Source organism: Neoarius graeffei, chromosome 24 (assembly GCF_027579695.1).
Source record: "Neoarius graeffei isolate fNeoGra1 chromosome 24, fNeoGra1.pri, whole genome shotgun sequence".
Taxonomy (NCBI): domain Eukaryota; kingdom Metazoa; phylum Chordata; class Actinopteri; order Siluriformes; family Ariidae; genus Neoarius; species Neoarius graeffei.
In genome coordinates, this window is record NC_083592.1 from 57,978,698 (window position 1) to 58,001,425 (window position 22,728).

Here is a 22,728-nt window from a genome sequence, read left to right on the forward strand (position 1 = left end):
AAGATGTGGCATGGATGGAAATTTTCTTGAAACCTGGCAATCCTGGTTAATAATGTTACATCCAACACAGTTGAACAAAGGTACGTCTAAAACTGCTCAAAACAAGCTGTTAGACTGTGCGCTGGTAACTGGGTTACTCTAAAAATATACTGGATAGCAGCATTTAGCATAAGTAGAGAGGCATCACTCGAGGCTTCATTTTATTTGCTGCTGTGCCATTATTGACGTCAGCCTGCAACACCAAGATCTATGTTCATGAGCATCTGCAGGATGTAATGTACCAGATGTTTTCTAGAAATCAACAAAAGTCTTGTAAGACTAGACCGCTCAAGATGGCTGTTAATCCCACACTAATGATGATCTATTCAGATAATGCACCTTTACATGATTCAGGTCCTGCAGTGGTTCAATGGGTACTCATGATCCTTATGTCCTCTTCTCTCAGCTCCGTACACCATCATCACTTTCCCCTTCCTGTTTGCTGTGATGTTCGGAGACCTCGGTCACGGGCTCATCATGTTCCTCTTCGCTCTCTGGATGGTCCTGTATGAAAAGGACCGCAAACTGAAGAAAACCAGGAACGAGGTGCGCTGGCATTCTTCATCGGTTTCTTCATATAGTTGTCCAAACTGGCTTCATGCCTACCTCTTTTTTGTGTTTAAGATCTGGAACATGTTTTTCGAGGGGCGCTACATCATCCTGATGATGGGCATTTTCTCAGTGTACACCGGGTTCATCTATAACGACTGTTTCTCTAAATCGCTGAACATGTTCGGCTCTGGGTGGAGCATCAGACCCATGTTCGACAACGGACCTTGGGAGTGAGTCTCATCTTGTTTTTTTAAATTTAAGGACTGTTTTAAAAACAATGTTGGTTCATGCAGTATTAGTTTAATGCGCACGCAGTTTAACAGGAATTTAATCTGACCTGAAATCAGTCATCTTATATATTAGACGTGTTTTTTTTTTTTTTAAATAAGATTTTATATTTGTTTTTTGAGATTTTCATTTGAAATCCAATCTAGCTTTTATTTTTGTATTGTAATTAAATTTTTTTTTTAATATTTAAAAAATTATTTCTAAACTTTCCTCCATACATTCGTACAGTAATAGTAATGCGTTCTCTCAATTATCATGATCTTATTTACCATTGAGGATAATTTCGGTGGTCAAGAATTGACTTTGATTATTGAGGAGTTAAAAATTCAACAAAAATGTTGGAAAATATATTTTTTTAAAATGTTAAGAAAAAAAATCGTTTACTTAACTGGATACTTGAGACGTGTTTTCATTTTTAAAATAATAAAAGGGAGCATTCTACCTTTATTTGTTCTGATGGCAGTTTGAAATATTTTACAGTTGGAAACCTGAAGTGAATTTACATTTTTGTTGCAGTTATGATATTTTTAGTTTGTTTAATAAATTGTTTGTATGGCGTTTTTAGTGTAATGATTAAGAATTTCAACAAACCTAAAATAGAATATAATTTCCATCCAAGTTTCATTCTTTTCTTTTTCTAGTTTTTGTTCAAATTCAAAGTATTTAAAAACTGAAAACAGAAAATTAATGTTTTTGTATATTTAATTTGTCTTTTTGGAGGCTTTATTTATTTATTTGCTTGTTTAGTCTTATGTACACACTGTCTACTTTTTTGTATTTTCTTTCAGATTTACAGGCGACATTTTTATTTTTTATATATTACTTCATTCACACTTTTTTTTTTTTTCTTTTTTCTACAGTTCAGTATTTTTCCTGTACGTTAACACACACACTTACAGGGGTAATGTGTTAAGGTTAAAGTTCAGTGGATTAACGTTGTGTTGGTGTTGCAGGATGAAAACACTACACTTGAGCAGCTTCCGCACGCTCGACCCTAACGTTACTGGGGTCTTTAACGGGCCGTACCCTTTTGGCATCGATCCGGTAAGCGCCTCAGTTTGTGTTCTCATGTTTTATTTTCGACACGCTGCTGTTTATTCTCACTGACCTGGTTAGAGGAAATAAAATGAGCTTTTCACTGAGTAACAACCTACAATAAAGGCCTCTGCATGCTCTTGCGACAAGGCTTTCGCAGATAGCTTTTCGCAGACAGTTGTAATTTATCGTTGAGCGGGGAGTAATAGGCGTGCGCGATGTTATTCACCGGCACAACGCAAGGGGGCGCGAAGTCGCTAGGAGCAGTTGGTGGGTGTGGTTAGTGGAGTGTTTATCCTCCGGTTACTTATGACTAGAACTTTTTTTTTTTTTAATAATGACTAGAACTGGAGTCGTATAGATGTACGTACTTCCTCAATCAACCGCTCTTCATGCTGCTCCATCTTCGCTTGTGTTTTTAAAAATGCCGGTCGTGAAAACAAACCAAACCGGGAAAGTAGGGAAGTGGAAGTGCGTGTAGAGCGGATGTAGAGTGGACCAATCAGAGCCCTCTTGTCTGCGACGCTGTCTGCGAGGCTTCTGCGGTGGTCACAATTTTTGGGAGGTGCGCGCAGAGCGTCTGCGAAGGTGGGGGGGCTACGCAGACACTGTCTGCGACGCTATCTGCGAGGACTGGGTTGTCAGCATAAATTAGCCTCAAGACAGCAGTCACCTAGCAACACAATAGCAATCAACACAGAGAACCATTTAGCAACACCCAGTCACTCACCTGGACTAGCATAGCAACTGCCTAGCAACCACCCTAACAACAACCTGGGATAGCATAGTCAACCACCTAGCAAAACTCCAGCAGCCTCTTCACATCAACTTCATGGGTGCAAGTTTTCCGGCATGTGCCGGAAGCTCCGGTTTTTTCGGTTCTGAAAAAGTTTTTTCCAAATCGTGTAAATCCGTTGAGATTTTTGGGGGGAGGGTGGCCCTCTCACTGTCTCTCACTCAGTGTATTACCGGGTTACCGCGGTACAGTCTCTGCACGAGACAAATCTTTTCATCTCGTCTTCGCCACAAACCTCATTCAGTTTATACGCCGCTCACCGACGAGCGGTCCTGACTAGCCCGTTGTTTCACGGTGTTATACATGTGTGATATGTTTCACGCACGTAGCACATTGTTCGACCAAATCAACACAGCTATTCCTGTGTATATATTGTAAAAAAGGTATCACAGCAAAAGCATATTAAAAATGGTTGTTTCACCATTTAAATTAGTAGTTGCTAGATGTTTTGAAATATCAAGCCTTGTACTTGAAATATTATTTCAGATGAATTGATGAAATGTATTAAACATTTGATGTGAATATGCAAATCGTATAACTATTAATATTATAAATGATTGCATGAGAGACAACCATTTTAACTTGTAATTTAAATTTTTTTTTCGAGCCCTAAGGGCGCCCCCCCCCCCCCCCCCCGCATGGCTGCGCCATGCACGTCAGGTTTTTGAAAATTTTATACTTGCACCCATGTAACTTTCTTCAGGAGTTTTTTTTTTTTTTTTTAAAGTAATTGGTTAAAGCTTTCTTTATCTTTTTAAATTTATTTTAAGCTATTAGTTAAAGGTGTGTTTTTTTTTTTTTTTTTAAGTTCATAAAAATGGAAAGTGGCACATTTTGCCGCCTTCTGATGTGATTTTTTTTATTTATTTATTTATAGATTTGGAACCTGGCGTCAAACCGGCTCACGTTCATGAACTCCTATAAGATGAAGATGTCTGTGATTTTGGGGATCGTGCACATGTGCTTCGGTGTCATCCTGGGCGTCTTTAACCACCTGTGAGTCACTTAAAAGCTGTTACACCACAGTGCTGCTGTTCTGATTGGATCAGAGGGTGTTGATTTAATATTCTATAACAGCAGCTCTGATAGTAGCGCAGGTTTATATTAACACACTCGTCCTGATAGGTTATCGTTTCTATGGTAGCGGCACATTTACAGGGGCGTGTACAGCAGACACTCCATGTAAGCTTCCCACATTAACTTGAGAGAGAAATTTCTGGGACATGGCTTCACGACGGGATATTAAAATAAAATAATTAACTTTCCTTCAACAGTGCTCTGGCATTGATTTATTTTCCTAAAACAATGTGACACGTTGGTGTTTTATTCCTTCCACGATGAAGCGATTTGATGCACTGAAGCTGCTCCACACATGAAGCTTTTGTTAAAGGAGATACACAGAACCTTTATTTTTAAATGAATTTCTGAGTGGATAGTATCTCCATACTTGACTCTTGTATGCTGCATTAATGGGAATAAAAATATATATATTTTTGAGAGTTAAAATCGACCACAAAGTTGTGATTGGAGCTGCCGTGCTGAGCCAGCCAGCCCTGAGCGCGTGACGTCACAGCGGGAACTGGTTTTACGGCCAAGGCCTTTTACAGCTATAGACCAAAGTCGTCATAAATAAAAAAAATTTATGGTGAAAGTAAGAAATAGCGTTACTGACTTGCTCAACTAAGACTGATTTGACTTCATTGATTGTGGGTTGACTCATTAAAACAGGATGGGTGCTATAACTTATGCAACATACATGTACATGCATGCATTTTCACTGATAAAATGTAAAAGGCTCATTGTCTCAGTTCATCTGATTTATTTAATCACCTTCTGAAGCAAATTAAATAATCTTATACCAGTAACTTAAACACATAATCAATCTAAACGCAGGTAAACAAGGTTTTTTTGTTTGTTTGTTTTTGTTTTTAATCCAAATGAGAGTCGGAGCTTACCCGTCTGTGTTCTCGCTTCTTGAAGGCCGACCTTGTGGCCGATTGTTTTGAAACAATCTGACTTTCAGTTGTTCGTTCAGTTCTCCGTTCATTCGCTTCTTTCACATAAGGGCGAGATGGCAGCGATGTCCAGTTTAGAAATAAGACGACTGCTACGCTCGTTCTCTCATACTGAGTACTCCGCCATTACTGCTCGGTTCAGGCAATTACTAAAACCTGGGACGGGATGTCACTGGTTTTAGCAACAACTGCGGGGAGGTCACTGCCCGAGCGATATGTCCCGTTCCGTCCCATCCTGGGTTTTAGCAACTCCCCTCGGCTCATGCTTCGGGAGAACTGGTGCAACTGAACTCACTTTCCTTTAAAAATAAATAAATAAATAAATAAATACTTTCCTTTTCTTGTTTTATTTAATTGTTGATACTGCACCCTCTTTCAATCCGGACTTATAGCCAACGCTCCTCAACAGATCAGAGGTGTCGTACGAGTCTTCAGTAAAATGTACAGAGCAGAGGAGAGACCACTTCATAGCTGCCCAATGTGCCCGTGAACAACTCGCAAAATGCCTCCAAATCTTTGCAGTTTGAACGTTTTTGGGGCCATGAATGCAACGTAAATCCACCTTCTGTCGTGTTGCTGCATCAGCCAGCAACACATCTGCGTGGCATGGCGATAAATTATCTCAAGATGGGGGATCGGAGTTGCAGTCAGCTCTGTGTTTTAGTATAGCGGAAATGGTGATGAGACCAATAGACTTCCTGCTGTGACGTCACAGATGTCAAGGTCATTCACTCAGACCGCAACCTATATAAATCACTTTAATCGTAAAAATTACTATATTAGATTTATTATTGGCGCTTAAAATTATTCCTGTGCTGTTCTTGAGGTCTCAAGGCATTTTATAAACGAAAGTGAGGCCATGGTTCTGCGTATATGCTTTAATTGGATAATGAGATGATTAGTTCTGCTCGATGAGAAGCTCTGTTGTTTGTCCTTCCTAAACACCATCTCTTGCTTTTGCTCTCAGACACTTCAGGAGGAAGTTCAACCTCTACCTGGTCTTCCTGCCTGAGCTGCTCTTCCTGCTCTGTCTCTTCGGCTACCTGGTCTTCATGATCGTCTACAAGTGGTTGTCCTTCACGGCACAAGACTCCCAGCGAGCTCCCAGCATCCTCATCCACTTTATTAACATGTTCCTCATGCAGGGAGGCTCGGGACAGCCGCTATACACAGGACAGGTGAGTGAGCGAGCGAGCAGGAAGTAAAGGGCGTGACTAATCTTCACATCTTACTCCAAAAACCTACAAAGACAGCCCAATGTACTGTGTGCTTATTTTAATGATTTATCACATCTGACTTGCAGTGAACTCATCTTTATATCTATAATAATGCTGGGAGTACAGGAGGTGAACCATACATACAGTGGTGCTTGAAAGTTTGTGAACCCTTTAGAATTTTCTATATTACTGCATAAATATGACCTAAAATATCAGATTTTCACACAAGTCCTAGAATTGCATAAAGAGAACCCAGTTAAACAAATGAGACAAAAATATTATACTTGGTCATTTATTTATTGAGGAAAATGATCCAATATTACTGTCAAGTTTTGCTTGCTTGTTGGTTTGGTTTATTTGTTTGGTTGATTTATTTGTTTGGTTAGTTGATTTGTGCACTTTTCCCCAACTTGAAAAGGGTGTGAACTCTGGTGGAGATTTAAGGCACTGGACTTCACTCAAGGAGATGACGCAACAACAGTAGTTTCCATTTGAATTTCCCTTTTTTTTTTTTTTTCTTTTTATTTAAAAGTTCATAGTTCAAAGTTCAAACGATGCTTTAATACAGGAAACAACTCATTTCCAGCGGACTGCCCTTAGGTGAAAAACCTAAGGGTAAACAAATGAAAAAATGGAAACAGCGGGTGTTAGTTAAATGTACAATAATTTTTTGTGCAAAAATGCAATCTCTTACTGTGCAAATATGTCCATGCAGAGACTGCAATATGCAAACATGACGACAAGTATTTATCAAAAATAAACTATACAATTTGTTAAATTACAGACCAGAACCTATAAATTAATTCTAACTACTATAGAAAAATAAACTATATGTATACAAAAATGCACATTTAAAATTAACCAAAAGCTGTAGAATTACTACCATAAGCCACCCCTCTACAAATACCAGACGCTCACATTTAATAAGTAACGCGAGCCTCCGCAATGACACCAATTACTCTAAATACAACCATCCAACAGTCAGTTCAAGAAAATGCACCTCGTGCCCATGATATTAACATTACAGCAACAACAAATGCTAGACATTGCAGCCAACAAGAGTGCCGAAGCAAACATCAAAACCACTGGACGTGATTTGAGCACAAGTTACCAAACCCAAGTAATACAATAAACAAACGCTTACCAGCTGCCTCTCCAATGTTCCAGAAAGCACAAGTTACCAAACCCGAGAAATACAATAAACAAGCGCTTACCGGCTGCCTCTCCAGTGTTCCAGAATTCAGTTAGCACAAGTTTCCAATTTTCAGAGCGAGCATGTTTCTGCGTGTGTAGCTCTCACCAACGCTTCTCCAAACTGAATGCACCAAGGTAATTAAACCACCTGCGCTCCCTTTTTCCGCCCACTCAACTAGGCCAAAGTGCGGCCAGCTGACGCTGATCAGCCGACTTGCCCCGCTCCGATTATCAACGCGCTGACTCGCGCTTTACACCACTCAAATGCCACCCATTTTTTCTATTTTTATTTATTTATTTATCCACATACGTTTTCCTATGAGTAACCCCAACACCACATGAAGCTTATGTTTGACTTTACAATTACATATCTGCGAGTGGCAAAAGTATGTGACCCTTTGCTTTCAGTGTCTGGTGTGACCCCCTTGTGCAGCAACAGCTGCAACTAAATGTTTGCGGTAACTGTTGATCAGTCCTGCACACCGGCTTGGAGGAATTTTAGCCCGTTCCTCCGTACAGAACAGCTTCAACTCTGGGATGTTGGTGGGTTTCCTCACATGAACTGCTCGCTTCAGGTCCTTCCACAACATTTCCATTGGATTAAGATCAGGACTTTGACTTGGCCATTCCAAAACATTAACTTTATTCTTCTTTAACCATTCTTTGGTAGAACGACTTGTGTGCTTAGGGTCGTTGTCTTGCTGCATGACCCACCTTCTCTTGAGATTCAGTTCATGGACAGATGTCCTGACATTTTCCTTTAGAATTCGCTGGCATAATTCACAATTCATTGTTCCATCAATGAAGGCAAGCTGTCCTGGCCCAGATGCAGCAAAACAGGCCCAAACCATGATACTACCACCACCATGTTTCACAGATGGGATAAGGTTCTTATGCTGGAATGCAGTGTTTTCCTTTCTCCAAACATAACGCTTCTCATTTAAACCAAAAATTCTATTTTGGTCTCATCCGTCCACAAAACCTTTTTCCAATAGCCTTCTGGCTTGTCCACACGTGTTGTTCAGTGTTCTCCTGATGGTGGACTCATGAACATTAGCCAATGTGAGAGAGGCCTTCAGTTGCTTAGAAGTTACTCTGGGGTCCTTTGTGACCTCGCCGACTATTACACGCCTTGCTCTTGGAGTGATCTTTGTTGGTCGACCACTCCTGGGGAGGGTAACAATGGTCTTGAATTTCCTCCATTTGTACACAATCTGTCTGACTGTGGATTGGTGGAGTCCAAACTCTTTAGAGATGGTTTTGTAACCTTTTCCAGCCTGATGGGCATCAACAATGCTTTTTCTGAGGTCCTCAGAAATCTCCTTTGTTCGTGCCATGATACACTTCCACAAACATGTGTTGTGAAGATCAGACTTTGATAGATCCCTGTTCTTTAAATAAAACAGGGTGCCCACTCACACCTGATTGTCGTCCCATTGATTGAAAACACCTGACTCTAATTTCACCTTCAAATTAACTGCTAATCCTAGAGGGTCACATACTTTTGCCACTCACAGATATGTAATATTGGATCATTTTCCTCAATAAATAAATGACCAAGTATAACATCTACTTTTAGGACTTGTGTGAAAATCTGATGATGTTTTAGGTCATATTTATGCAGAAATGTAGAAAATTCTAAAGGGTTCACAAACTTTCAAGCACCACTGTACAATCTATACATCTACATTATTATACAGATACTGTATTACATTTTAAAAAAATGTTGTATAATCCTTTAACAAAACTCGGTTGGTGGTTTGTCTGGGTGACATTTTCACTGTTGATGTGCAGGAGAGCAGCGATTTTGGGGGGAGGCGCTTTAAATCATCTAGATATCACCATTAAGATTAGCTGTATTGTGTTAAATTTGACACTTCGATATAGGACTTTTAGCTCAAATATAAACTGAAAGAGCTGTTTTAACACCATTTCAACTGATGTTCACTGTGGTGTGTGGTGTTTTTAATAAAAAAGCCAAACCAATGTCAGTAGACTTTTTTTTTTTCTTTTTCTTCCTCCTCCCCCACTTTAATGAACGCAAGTATGTCTGTCCCTGTCAAGACAGAGTTAGGGGAAGTGGGCGGAGCTTCCCTGAAGCATCTGTTAATGTTAAAACCAAGACATTTACCATGACTGGCTCCGGATCCACCGTGACACCTAATCAGGATAAAACTATGATTTGGAGGGGGGGATTACTAATTACAGATCCACATGTGCATTGGCTCGTCAAGGCAAGCATGCTCATGTTTTTGCTCCATGAAGGTTGGCAAGTCCAGGAACATAATCGGCGTTAAAGCTCCCTGGATGTCGTGACAGTTTAGTTATCACACAAGCCTATTTTCAGAGTTTTTTGTACCTGTCCCTTAGTGTTATAGAAACCAATGTGACAATTTGTGGAAAAAAAAACTTCCAGGAAGTAATTCAATTAAATGCGCTCTGGAGGATTGTATGTGTCCCACCCCTGGAGGTGTGTCTTGCTCTTGTAAGTTTTTTGGTAATCATGTTGCAACCAGTGAATTCTAATTAAGTTATTCCACAAAATCGAGTCATACGTGAGCTGATATCCGACAAGGTGCGTAGCACCAAGTTGGCTATAAGCCATGTACGAGGACATTGAGTGGAATCTGTTTTATTCTCTCCACATTCACTGAATTTTGAGAAACAGAGCATTATTTTTACTTTTTTGCAAATTCAATAAATAAAACATCTGACAATCATTTGTCCTTAGAATTTAAATAAACCGGCAGACTGACACTAGCAATTTGTGAAATATGCGATAATTCTTGAAAATAGAGATGTTTTTACCATCAAATACTTTAATATTTTGTTGCGCTTTTGTATTTTTTGGGGGGTTTTCTGGTGGTTGGCAAACCAACTTCAGGGTGCATTATCGCCACTGACTGGGCTGGAGTGTGGAACAGGAGATACTGTATTGGGGGGGGGAACAACACTACGTTCTTTTAGCTATTTCTGTTTCTTTTAAATATTTGATTAACTTTTGGGGTTTTGTTTTCAAGTAGACTTTTTATTTTGTCCTTGGTTGGTTCAGCAACACGGTCCGCCATTTTGTTTTTCTCTACTCATAGTATATGAGCTGATAGCCTAGTAGTAGAGTAGCCAATCCGAGCATGCGATTGCTCATATCCAGTGAATGTGGAGAGAATAATTGTTGTCGATGCAGTATGCATTTGACTGAGTGTCTGAGAGTGGTGAGTGTGTAACACTCTCTGCTGAATCTCTGACTAGGATGCCATCAAGACCTTAACTTTACCAGAGTTCAGACTTGCAGGAGGAGCTTATTGCTTCAAGCACCATAAGGTCATCATGTTATTGAGCATTTTGAATAGGTGTGTGTGTGTTTCAGGCAGGGCTACAGGTGTTCCTGTTACTCGTGGCTTTCCTCAGTGTTCCTGTGCTCCTATTAGGGAAGCCGCTCTACCTCTACTGGCTCCATAAGGGCAGGAATCGATTGGGCATGTACAGGGTGAGTCTGGTGTGAGAGTGAGCGAGCTTGTCTCCCTAATCCCTGTGATTTTCTTCCTGCCAGTGTAACTCACGACTGCGGATGTTAAGCTTTATTTTCATTATTGTGAAATAGTTGCACATCTCTGAGCCAGTGTTAGCAGTAGTCTGTTTCTTTCAGACCTTTTTTTAAAATTAAAACTCGGGTTTTACTTGCAAGTGTACACGCTCCTACTGAATATTTATGCACAATAAAGCAAAGGTCAATTGATTTGTCCAAGCTAATAGTCAAAATCATGTAGCTTCTGAAGGATTTGGCGACCTCTCTGGTAAGAATGTGTAATTGCAAGCAACTTGGCAGGAATCTGTTGGTACCAACAGTTGTGTTCTTAATCCCTTTGCTGCATTTATTCATCTGATCATTCTGACTCTGTGACACTCAGTTCTGCTTTAATTTGTTGACTAGAAACCGCAGCATTAATGGTGACCGTATGAAATGAGCAGTGCTGGCAGAGAGGTCTTTATCTGTGTGTGTGTGTGTGTGTGTGTGTGTGTGCGCGCGCGCATGCGCATACAGGGATACGAGCGTGTACGGCGGAGCAGTGATGAGGAAATCTCTCTCATGCGTGCCCAAGATTTAGAGGAGGGCACCAGCCTGGACAGTCACTCGAGCAGTTCAGACAGCCAATCAGAAGAGGTAAACCACCACACGCGTTCATCTCATTGGTTTTCCATTTTGCGCTGCAGAAAATGGAAAAGTCGCCATATAATCACTCAGGACTGGTATAAACTGGACCTAATGGTACTTTATGGGCTAGAGGACACTTCATAGCTGGCTTTTTTTTTTCCTCCACAAAAGTAATGTAGTCTTTTGGCTTTTTTTAAATCCAGTTTGATTTTGCGGATGTGTTCCTGCACCAGTCAATACACACGATCGAATACTGCCTTGGCTGTATCTCCAACACGGCGTCCTACCTCCGGCTGTGGGCCCTGAGTCTGGCACACACACGTGAGTCCATCTATAAACTCGCTGTCTGTGATCCATCACCAAAGCTTAAACAGCTGTCAGATTATGGTTGATTTTAAATTAAATAAAAAAAAAACCTAACAGTATTGAAGTTTATTGGTGTGAAATGACTGATTGTGTCTTGTTGTACAAATGGACTGACACGTTCCAGGGTGCTCAGAGGCACTTCTTACTCAGCCACGCGTAGTTTTTAGAGAGAGTTGCCACTTGACAAGTTTTTCCACAGGTTGCACTGCCATGTCGCAGCTTCAGAGCCTCGGGTTTGATCCTGAGCTTGGGTGTGGAGTTTTGCGTTTCCTCCAGGTCCTCTGGTTTCCTTCCTCCTCTTAAAAACGTCAGCATGTGGATTGTTGATGATGAGGCCCCTAGCTGCCCCTTACCATTCAAGGTGTACTCCTTCCTCAAGCCCAGTGTTCTTGGAATAAATCTCTCATCCAGAGGACGATTTGCTTTCTGAAGACAAATTGATGCAGGAGTGAAGATTACAGAACGTTTAAACGTTTTTGTTGTGTGCATATTTTTTTTTTTTTTAGATGTTCCAGATGTTGATTTTGATGTGTGTGTGTGTTCAGAGTTGTCGGAGGTGCTTTGGGAGATGGTCATGCGTGTCGGGCTGCGTGTAGACAACAGTGCTGGAGTACTGTTACTCGTCCCTGTGTTTGGGTTCTTTGCTGTCCTGACTGTCTCCATCCTCCTGGTGTTGGAGGGACTGTCTGCTTTCCTACACGCCCTACGCCTCCACTGGTCAGTAAAGTCCAAAAATAACACATTTTCCAACAATTGAACAATTTTCAGTCATGTAATAAAATGCATGAAACAAGATCCCACAAAACCTGCTGTGTTCGATGCATCATGAGAGATTGTTTTTCCCAAGATAATGAGACATAAGGGTTGTTTGAATCCCCCCCCCCCCCCCCCCCCCAAAAAAAACCACCCTGATGACTTTCGTATCAGATCACCTCATGGGGAATAAGGAGTTAAATCTCTCTCTCTCTCTCTCTCTCTCTCTCTCTCTCTCTCTCTCTCTCTCTCTCCTCTTTCTCTTTTTTTTTTTTTTGGTCAGGGTGGAGTTCCAGAATAAATTCTACAGCGGCGCTGGAACCAAGTTTTTGCCGTTTGCCTTCTCTCTCCTGCACACGAGTTTCGAGAGCGAAGGATTGCTCTGAACACTGTGACTGTCGCACGTGCTGCTCGGAAGGGCGGAGCTTTACAGAAGTGCCAGGATGATCTGGAACAGTTCGAACCTCAATACTGTAGAACTTTTTAAATATATGTACAGTACATATGCAGAATGTTGCACTGACCGCCTTAAATATCCAGCCAAGTACTGAGACTGTGAACAAGGTTTCATTTTAATCACTGCCATCTAACGTCGTCCAGCTCTTCAGCTGCTTGAAAATTCCCTCTGGCTTTTTAACCAGTGGCTAACTGGTACCACTTGGCTAAACAGCTACAATCATAGCTTGGTATGAAGAATCATCACGCTAACCCTGAAGGCTCTGATTTAAAATGTCAGCGGCTGTTTTAACGATCAGATTCATTTTAGAGCAAAAACACTCCAGACATTTGTCAGAACTTTTGCTTGTGTGCTGTATATAACATCCAGCGCGCATACACGCACAACACATTCAAATCTAATTCATTTTTCCTTTGACCTTGGAAGGTAAACACACAATGTTCTCACTGATTAGGTGGTTAAAATTGTGTGAACACTTGCTAAACAACAAGGAATTGCAGATCGTAGCCATAAGGTAGCTAATTACAGAGTCCGACAGGTTTAGCTAACATGCATTCGCGTGTAGTCAGTAATACAGACAATGTCGAGATATTGTTGATGACAGTGTGATACAAAAGTGTTCAGAATATCAACGTTTCCCTCCGATGCGTCAGTAAATTGCGAAGAAAAGACTCCATGTGAACAAAATTCCACTTGGCATCAACCGCTAACCGAACTCAACCTGGGAAATTTTTCTTAAATTATGACTGGACCATGTGGAGTTCTTTCACCTGCAGAAGTGCATCATGCGTTTGCTTTCCCATGAGGTAAAGTTATAAGAATACTGTTGCTAGGCAACTGGAAAACATGGACACCTCATATAAGCTTGTTAACGATGAAGTATAAGATTTATAGATACTTTAATACGGACAATATAAAGGCATGAGGCTGTGAAAATGACACTAAGTTCTTCGGAATATCAACATTTCCCTTAGACGTGGTGGTGGTAAACTCTTAAAGATTCCGTATGACTAAAATTACACTTCGATTGCACTTAGCATCGACCGTTAAAGCAAACTCGCCACATTTGGTTTCTTTCTATAGTGAAACTGTATCTGTGTTCAGATAACGGTCAATGCTAAGTCAAGGTCGAAGTTGTAACGACTTTTTTGAGATGTAGATAAGCATATACCGGACATGCTCAGCATTCATAGGGTTGTGAGAAAACCGTTGCTAGGCAACTGGACATCATATAGATACCTTTTCAAGGTGATTAACTGCTCAATGTCAACATTTTCCTTCAGATATGTTGGAGAGTTATTAAGAAAAGGCTCAGAAGTACTAACAATAAACAGTAATTACACTTGGTGTCCACCGCTAATCAGATCCATGTCATAATTTTAGTTAAAGATAACATTCTGACTTTTGATGACACAACCCATTGAAACAGAATAAATTTAACACTGGAAGCCAAACAAAGACGTGTTTGCCATTCACATCGTAGAATTAAAAAAAAAAAAATGGTGAGAATGCTGTTGCTCAGCAACTGGGAAATGTAGATGCTTACGTGTATGTGTTCTAGCTAATGATAGTCTTTTTGTACATGTTAAGTAAACGTCAGGAAGATCAACATTTGCCTCAGTTGTACTGGTAAACTTAAAAAAAAAAAAACTCATTGCAGCTATAATTGCACTGTAATTACACTTGGCATCATTTGCTAATTGAACGTCTGCCATATTGAGTTTGGTTTTGAGACATGCTGCTTGTCAAGTAGCTTCAGAGTGTTGAGTGTATTTTATGAAATTATTCTTCAAAAGTCAACATTTCACTTTTAAACTGTCCAGTCACCACAACATTTATGTTTTTGAAAAATGCCGTTAAAATGGAACCTGTTGAAGTTTGATTAGCGGTCAGTGCTAAGTGTAATTGTTTATTTCTATTGGGGTTTCTCTTTTTGCTAATTATCAGCATATTTGAGCAAAGTGTTAATATTCTTGAGAATTTTGTCTTAATTTTACAGTTACTTTTCTTTGACATTGTGTTATGAGATGTCGATGTTCCAGCTAACTAATTTGTTGGATCGAGTTATTGGGTTGTCGAATGTTCACATATGTAACTGTTCCAGTTGCTTAGCAACAGTGTTCTCACAGCTTCGTCTTTGCCTTTACATGATGATTTTGTGAATTCTGCAAGAGCACAGCAAGTGTGACAGTTTCTGGAGAATTTTAAAATGGATTAAACCTCATTTGTGTCTTTTTAAGGTGAACTACGTTCTGGAAGTGACTTTAAGAGACCTTGTGTATTTTTATACGTATTTTCCTGCAAGTAGCTGAAGTATTTGGGTCCATGTCGGGAGAGGTTTGGTGTTGAACACCAGTGTTTCATCAACTCGAGAAACAAATGCTTTTTTCTTTTTGTGCGTTAATGACTAGCAGCATTTTTTTGTAAGAGTTACCATATATGGGTATAACACTAAAATTAGTTGATTTGGAAATCATTGTTGATTTTACTAACAGCAGCAGGGTTCATTAGCTTCAGTCAGTCTTGATGCTCATCGTAGTATTCAATCAGCACATTTATCAAAGCAATCATGAGTTGAAATTAAAACCACATCTGTATCATTTTCTCGATTTGCCAAAGGAGAGGCTCGTGTTTATTTCCCCTGAAATGTTAAAACGCGCATGATCACGAGAGCGTTTTCGACATCTGAAATGATCAGTTCCTCTCCTTTACCTGATGGTTTTATTTTAAACATAGCGAGTGAGAGAGAATTTCATTCCTTTCTCCATTCCACTTCCAGGTTTTAGATTATTTATTGATTGATTGTAATTAACTCTGGTTTGGTTGTATAGTTGGGGTTATTTGAAAGCGATTTATATTCCCATCTTTACAGATTTGGATTCTGTTGTGTGGGTGTCTCTTCTCTCTCTCCCTGAAAACAAGTAGGAGTTGTGATAAATTGTTTTTCATTTTTGAAAATAAATTTTATTTTATGGAAATCTTGGCTTCATTGTTTCTACTTGCTTGAGAATTATTGAACTTCAGTTTGAAATTGAGAAATTAGTGTGTTGTGATTTTCATACCCAAACCTTTTTATATTCTTCCTTTAAATTACACTAAGTTCAGTTATTTTTATATATATTTTATTTTATTTATTTCCCAGCTGGGAGGTCCGTATGGTGAAATACTGTGACCGAGGTCTTGAAAGTACTGAGCGAGGCCCTCTGGGCCGAGGTCAGTGTTCAAGGCCGAAGGAAAACCGAGCCGAGCTGCCATTTTGAATCCTCATTCACGGCTGTAATGCAAATTGCTTCCTCCTCGGTATACAAGTGCACTTCCATGGCAGGAAAAAAAACTACATTTTGCCACCTATGTCGTCCCCCATTTATACAAATAGTCATTTAGCCATGTTTTTGCTCAGTGTTTTTGCTTGACCGAAGTTATACAGTATTATGACCTTTTTTTATGTTGCATAAATAAAGCCATTTGGTGAAACTTTGAAGAAGAGATTGTACTGGTTTAAATTTTTTACCTCACGTAATACTCATCTCATCTCATTATCTGTAGCCGCTTTATCCTTTTCTACAGGGTCGCAGGCGAGCTGGATCCTATCCCAGCTGACTACGGGCGAAAGGCGGGGTTCACCCTGGACAAGTCGCCAGGTCATCACAGGGCTGACACATAGACACAGACAACCATTCACACTCACATTCACACCTACGCTCAATTTAGAGTCACCAGTTAACCTAACCTGCATGTCTTTGGACTGTGGGGGAAACCGGAGCACCCGGAGGAAACCCACGCGGACACGGGGAGAACATGCAAACTCCGCACAGAAAGGCCCTCGCCGGCCACGGGGCTCGAACCCGGACCTTCTTGCTGTGAGGTGACAGCGCTAACCACTACACCACCGTGCCGCCCTCACGTAATACTGTATTATGTATTAGAATAACATGGTCCAAAATGGGCCTCATTAACTAATGAGATCAAACTGTTAGCAAGTTAGAGGTTTTTAGCTTTCCCCTGAAATGTTTTCTTTTATTTCTTCTTCCTTAGGGGAGTAAAACTCTTTCGCTGTGAACACTGTCGTTATCGCTATCCATGCTGTAAAATTAATGCCATTCTCCTGAGAAATGCTAGCAAAAATGTATAAGATTTTTGATAATCTTATAAATAAATCTTATTAAAAAAGATAAACGTTGACAAAAAAAATGCTACTATGTTTGCTGCTGTTGTGAACAAGCGAGTCGCCAGAGGTCCGTAACCAGGGTCCGTACTGTAGGATACGGACCCGCTCGCCAGCCAATCAGAGCGCAGGATTTGGACTGCGAAAAAATAATTGTTGCTAAAAATAAAATGAATTTTAAATTGTATTAGTGGGACTGTATGAGCTGCATCACTTCCAACAAAGGAACAATGTTTTGTTGGGGGATCGTTAAAGAAAACAGTTTGCAGCTTTTATCGTAGTCCGTCTGAGTGGTTTATGCAGTTACGTTAATACTTTAGCTGAAGGCATCTCACTGGACCAGAGACCAGCTACAGACAGAGAGAAAGGGCAGAAGTGCAAGAGGAGGAGTACAAGAAGTGTGTTTATTGTAATACAGGCATCAGATACCAAGTTTAATCTTCATGAACTGCTTTAACTGACTACTTTCCAAAATAATACATTAATCCAAAATAAATATCCAAAAACTGCAGGAGCAGGTGGGATTGGTTAAAGTTTCTTGAGTGGGATTAAAAGTGTTGTGTGTTCACATCTCTGTCTGTGTCAAGTCTGTAACACTGGTCAAAAGTGGTGACGTGAAACTCCAGTGGAAACAAAACCACTTCATTTACAGCCAGGTAAATTACCGTTACCCCTCAATTACTCAGCCAGGTTAATTACCGTTACCCCTCAATTACTCAGCCAGGTTAATTACCGTTACCCCTCAATTACTCAGCCAGGTTAATTACCGTTACCCCTCAATTACTCAGCCAGGTTAATTACCGTTACCCTTCAAGTACTCAGCCAGGTTAATTACCGTTACCCCTCAAGTACTCAGCCAGGTTAATTACCGTTACCCCTCAGTTACTCAGCCAGGTTAATTACCGTTAACCCTCAATTACTCAGCCAGGTTAATTACCGTTACCCCTCAATTACTCAGCCAGGTTAATTACCGTTGCCCCTCAATTACTCAGCCAGGTTAATTACCGTTGCCCCTCAATTACTCAGCCAGGTTAATTACCGTTACCCCTCAATTACTCAGCCAGGTTAATTACCGTTGCCCCTCAATTACTCAGCCAGGTTAATTACCGTTACCCCTCAATTACTCAGCCAGGTTAATTACCGTTGCCCCTCAATTACTCAGCCAGGTTAATTACCGTTGCCCCTCAGTTATTCAGCCAGGTTAATTACCGTTGCCCCTCAATTACTCAGCCAGGTTAATTACCGTTACCCCTCAGTTACTCAGCCAGGTTAATTACCGTTACCCCTCAATTACTCAGCTAGGTTAATTACCGTTACTCCTCAATTACTCAGCCAGGTTAATTACCGTTGCCCCTCAGTTACTCAGCCAGGTTAATTACCATTGCCCCTCAATTACTCAGCCAGGTGAATTACCGTTACCCCTCAATTACTCAGCCAGGTTAATTACCGTTACCCTTCAGTTACTCAGCCAGGTCAATTACCGTTACCCCTCAGTTACTCAGCCAGATTAATTACCGTTACCCCTCAATTACTCAGCCAGGTTAATTACCGTTACCCCTCAATTACTCAGCTAGGTTAATTACCGTTACCCCCTCAATTACTCAGCCAGGTTAATTACCGTTGCCCCTCAGTTACTCAGCCAGGTTAATTACCGTTGCCCCTCAATTACTCAGCCAGGTGAATTACCGTTACCCCTCAATTACTCAGCCAGGTTAATTACCATTACCCTTCAGTTACTCAGCCAGGTCAATTACCGTTACCCCTCAGTTACTCAGCCAGATTAATTACCGTTACCCCTCAATTACTCAGCCAGGTCAATTACACCTCAGTAATTACTGCGTTACTCTACAGGAGTATCATTTTGGCATATTTATAATTTACATTGTTAGTGAAAGTAAATATTCGTGCTCTTGCTTAATAAAATATATAATTATTTATTTAAACAGTTTAAGATGAGTAAAAAAAAAGTTGTCCAAAAATATTACATTAACAGTTTAAAAGTGTTGCTGTTGTCTTCACTTTTCTGGACCTTCATGAGCAATTAATTTTAGTAGAATACTTTTGGCTTACAGCAAGTTTAAAGGGCTGATGACACGAACATGACTCTATGCAATTTCTTAAATAAACTATACAACATGGCAAACATGTTAGATTTCTGTTATAATTACGTGAAAAGAAGCTGTTGTTACGCGAATATCCAACTTCTAATTGCACAGCGCAAGAAAACTGGGTCCGTGGCTCGCGGCCATGTTGTGACATCAGCGGAAGAACACGCTGCGGTTCACTGGCTGTTCTACTCTGGTTCTACTCAATGGAAATAGCGCATGAAAACGCCGGTGAACTCTCTAGTGCTAGCTCTTCCTCTTCTGGGAGTCTAGAATTGTGTTGATCTCTTCCGAATAGAATCTATGATAGCCTACCCTCTTTACCCTTTGCCTCTCGTTGCTAGGCGGCAGTTACATGAAAGCCGCAAGCTTTCACGAGCAGATACATGACTGATATCACGCCGACTTTATGATTACATTTATGATTATCATGTAGAATCTATAGCTCTACGTACCTTTATCTTATGTCGTTTCACAACACATGTTCTGACAGGAGGACTGTCTTTGGATCCGGCATAGCTACTAGTAGACCCCCTCCGGAATACTGGCAGTGTTGCCAGATTGGGAGGAATCCCACCCAGTTGGGCGGTTTCAAGTGCATTTTGGTGGGTTTTGAACATATTTTGGGCTGGAAAACTTCAGCGGTATCTGGCAACACATATTGCTGACGTTTTCCAGCCCAAAATATGTTCAAAACCCACCAAAATGCACTTGAAACCGCTCAACTGGGCAGGAAACCTCCCAATCTGGCAACACTGTGTAGGCACTGCTGATGGTAGTAACACATGTTTGTGATGAACTGAACACCCAAGAGATTCTTTTAAGCTGGGAAGGGTGTCAAAACAATCCAAATCGAAGTGTTCAGAGCACAGGACGGACGTTGGTGAGGGCTCCCACTTGTCACTTGCCACTTCGCATGCAGCTCGGGATCTCTGGGAAACTTGAATAAACTTACCCCATCCTTGTAGGTTTTGGAGCAAAAGCCGGCAACACAACGCAAAGGCATAATAACTAATATACAGTGGGGCAAAAAAGTATTTAGTCAGTTACCAATTGTGCAAGTTCTCCCACTTAAAAAGATGAGAGAGGCCTGTAATTGTCATCATAGGTACACTTCAACTCTGAGAGACAAAATGAGAAAAAAAAATCCAGAAAATCACATTGTCTGATTTTTAAAGAATTTATTTGCAAATTATGGTGGAAAATAAGTATTTGGTCAATAACAAAAGTTCATCTCAATACTTTGTTATATACCCTTTGTTGGCAATGACAGAGGTCAAACGTTTTCTGTAAGTCTTCACGAGGTTTTCACACACTGTTGCTGGTATTTTGGCCCATTCCTCCATGCAGATCTCCTCTAGAGCAGTGATGTTTTGGGGCTGTCGCTGGGCAACACGGACTTTCAACTCCCTCCAAAGATTTTCTATGGGGTTGAGATCTGGAGACTGGCTAGGCCACTCCAGGACCTTGAAATGCTTCTTACGAAGCCACTCCTTCGTTGCCCGGGCGGTGTGTTTGGGATCATTGTCATGCTGAAAGACCCAGCCACGTTTCATCTTCAATGCCCTTGCTGATGGAAGGAGGTTTTCACTCAAAATCTCACGATACGTGGCCCCATTCATTCTTTCCTTTACACGGATCAGTCGTCCTGGTCCCTTTGCAGAAAAACAGCCCCAAAGCATGATGTTTCCACCCCCATGCTTCACAGTAGGTATGGTGTTCTTTGGATGCAACTCAGCATTCTTTCTCCTCCAAACACAACAAGTTGAGTTTTTACCAAAAAGTTCTATTTTGGTTTCATCTGACCATATGACATTCTCCCAATCCTCTTCTGGATCATCCAAATACTCTCTAGCAAACTTCAGACGGGCCTGGACATGTACTGGCTTAAGCAGGGGGACACGTCTGGCACTGCAGGATTTGAGTCCCTGGCGGCGTAGTGTGGAGCCTATCCCAGCTGACTACGGGCGAAAGGCGGGGTACACCCTGGACAAGTCGCCAGGTCATCACAGGGCTGACACATAGACACAGACAACCATTCACACTCACATTCACACCTACGGTCAATTTAGAGTCACCAGTTAACCTAACCTGCATGTCTTTGGACTGTGGGGGAAACCGGAGCATCCATATCTATTTTTACACTGTTTTCTTATGTGACCTGTCCTATGATGTGTATGTATCGGCAGTGGTGTAGTGGAGATTTTTAAAGTGGGGGTACGCGATTCGTGACGTCATCGATTTGATATCATGTCAGAAGCAGTAGGCTTTGTTTGGTCGCCTATGTTTGGTATGAATGATTTGTATAAATGTTACGTTTTTTTAACAACACAAGAGGGCACAAGAAGACACTTTTTTCAGACATTTTTATGTGTGCAATTTTCATTCGTGTTTGTCAGTACAGCCCAACTGTTATGGCGAAAAGCCGCGGTTTATTTTGTCTCCAATAAATATGCCGAAATGGCTAAACAGGAACAAATTCGCCTTCTCCTTCCGAATGCATCGTCGTAGACAGCACCACTCTGCTGCTGGAACTCAACATAAACCTTGCATAGGTTTAACATGGACTATCAGGCGTGAAGCCAAAATATTGGAAATTATGATACACAAACACCTTTGTTCATGTTCGATTCATGTTCATTTGAGCCGAGCTGCACTTGGAATTCGATATTTTTACTAGCCTACTTACTGCCGTGGCAACAGCTACAGCATGTGTCCAGAAGTTCAAAAAAAGTCACGTCACTCACTCACATCGCATACAAACCAGCAATGGGCTGAAATTTATTATAAAAGGCACCAATCGAATAAATCAAGCATTTAGTCTGGCGCGATTGAGGCACCTTCGTATACAAAATACATGACATGCAGCCATTAAAATGGCGGAGTCAACCGTTTACATAATTCTAATATCTCGGCTGCGTTTAGAATGCATTCTACTTTGCGTCGCTACGTTTTATGTAACGTTCGATTGGGGGGGCATTGATGATGAGCACAAAGGCACGTGTCACTTAGGCTACGTTCACACTGCAGGCTGAAGTGACTCAAATCCGATCTTTTCGCCCATATGTGACCTGTATCCGATCTTTTATTGACAATATGAACGACACAGATCCGATTTTTTCAAATCCGACCCAGGCCGTTTGGATATGTGGTCCTAATTCCGATTCCTATCCGCTCTTTTCATATGCGACTTCAGTCTGAACCGCCAGGTCGCATCCATCCGACTTAGACGTCATCAACAAGCCACAAACGTCACTATTCTGCGCTGAAGTAGGCGGCGGGTCTCTCAAAAAAAGTTACAACAACATGGCACATAATCACGGGCGCAGATAGAGGGTGGGACTCGTCCCACCCAGATTTAAATTCACCTCGTTCGGTCCCCCCCCACTTATAGGGAGGAAAAACGTCTATGCTGTCTTTCTTTGCATAAGGCAAACCTCACGGAAAAATCAAAAGACTAATTACCATTCGGTTTACTGAGGTGCACAGCAGTGTATACATAGTTGCAACAACTCACATAAAACAAAACAAAGACTGATATTCGGTTGGTTGAGCTACGCAGACTGCACAGGTTGCGAGCTCGAGCTTGGTTG

At 41.0% G+C, this 22,728-nt stretch overlaps 1 protein-coding gene across 1 annotated transcript in view; it reads left to right on the forward strand.

The window, feature by feature from the left end:
• The window catches only part of atp6v0a2b (ATPase H+ transporting V0 subunit a2b), a 41,001-nt gene extending 25,158 nt beyond the window's left edge, over positions 1–15,843 (forward strand). The window contains exons 11-20 of the mRNA XM_060907534.1: positions 446–585; positions 664–821; positions 1,833–1,923; positions 3,588–3,706; positions 5,693–5,903; positions 10,504–10,623; positions 11,179–11,298; positions 11,493–11,610; positions 12,201–12,372; positions 12,692–15,843. Of these exons, the coding sequence (XP_060763517.1) occupies positions 446–585; positions 664–821; positions 1,833–1,923; positions 3,588–3,706; positions 5,693–5,903; positions 10,504–10,623; positions 11,179–11,298; positions 11,493–11,610; positions 12,201–12,372; positions 12,692–12,794 (1,352 nt within the window). The 3' untranslated portion in view covers positions 12,795–15,843. The remainder of the gene's footprint in view (positions 1–445; positions 586–663; positions 822–1,832; positions 1,924–3,587; positions 3,707–5,692; positions 5,904–10,503; positions 10,624–11,178; positions 11,299–11,492; positions 11,611–12,200; positions 12,373–12,691) is intronic.
• The last annotated feature ends 6,885 nt before the right edge of the window (positions 15,844–22,728 follow it).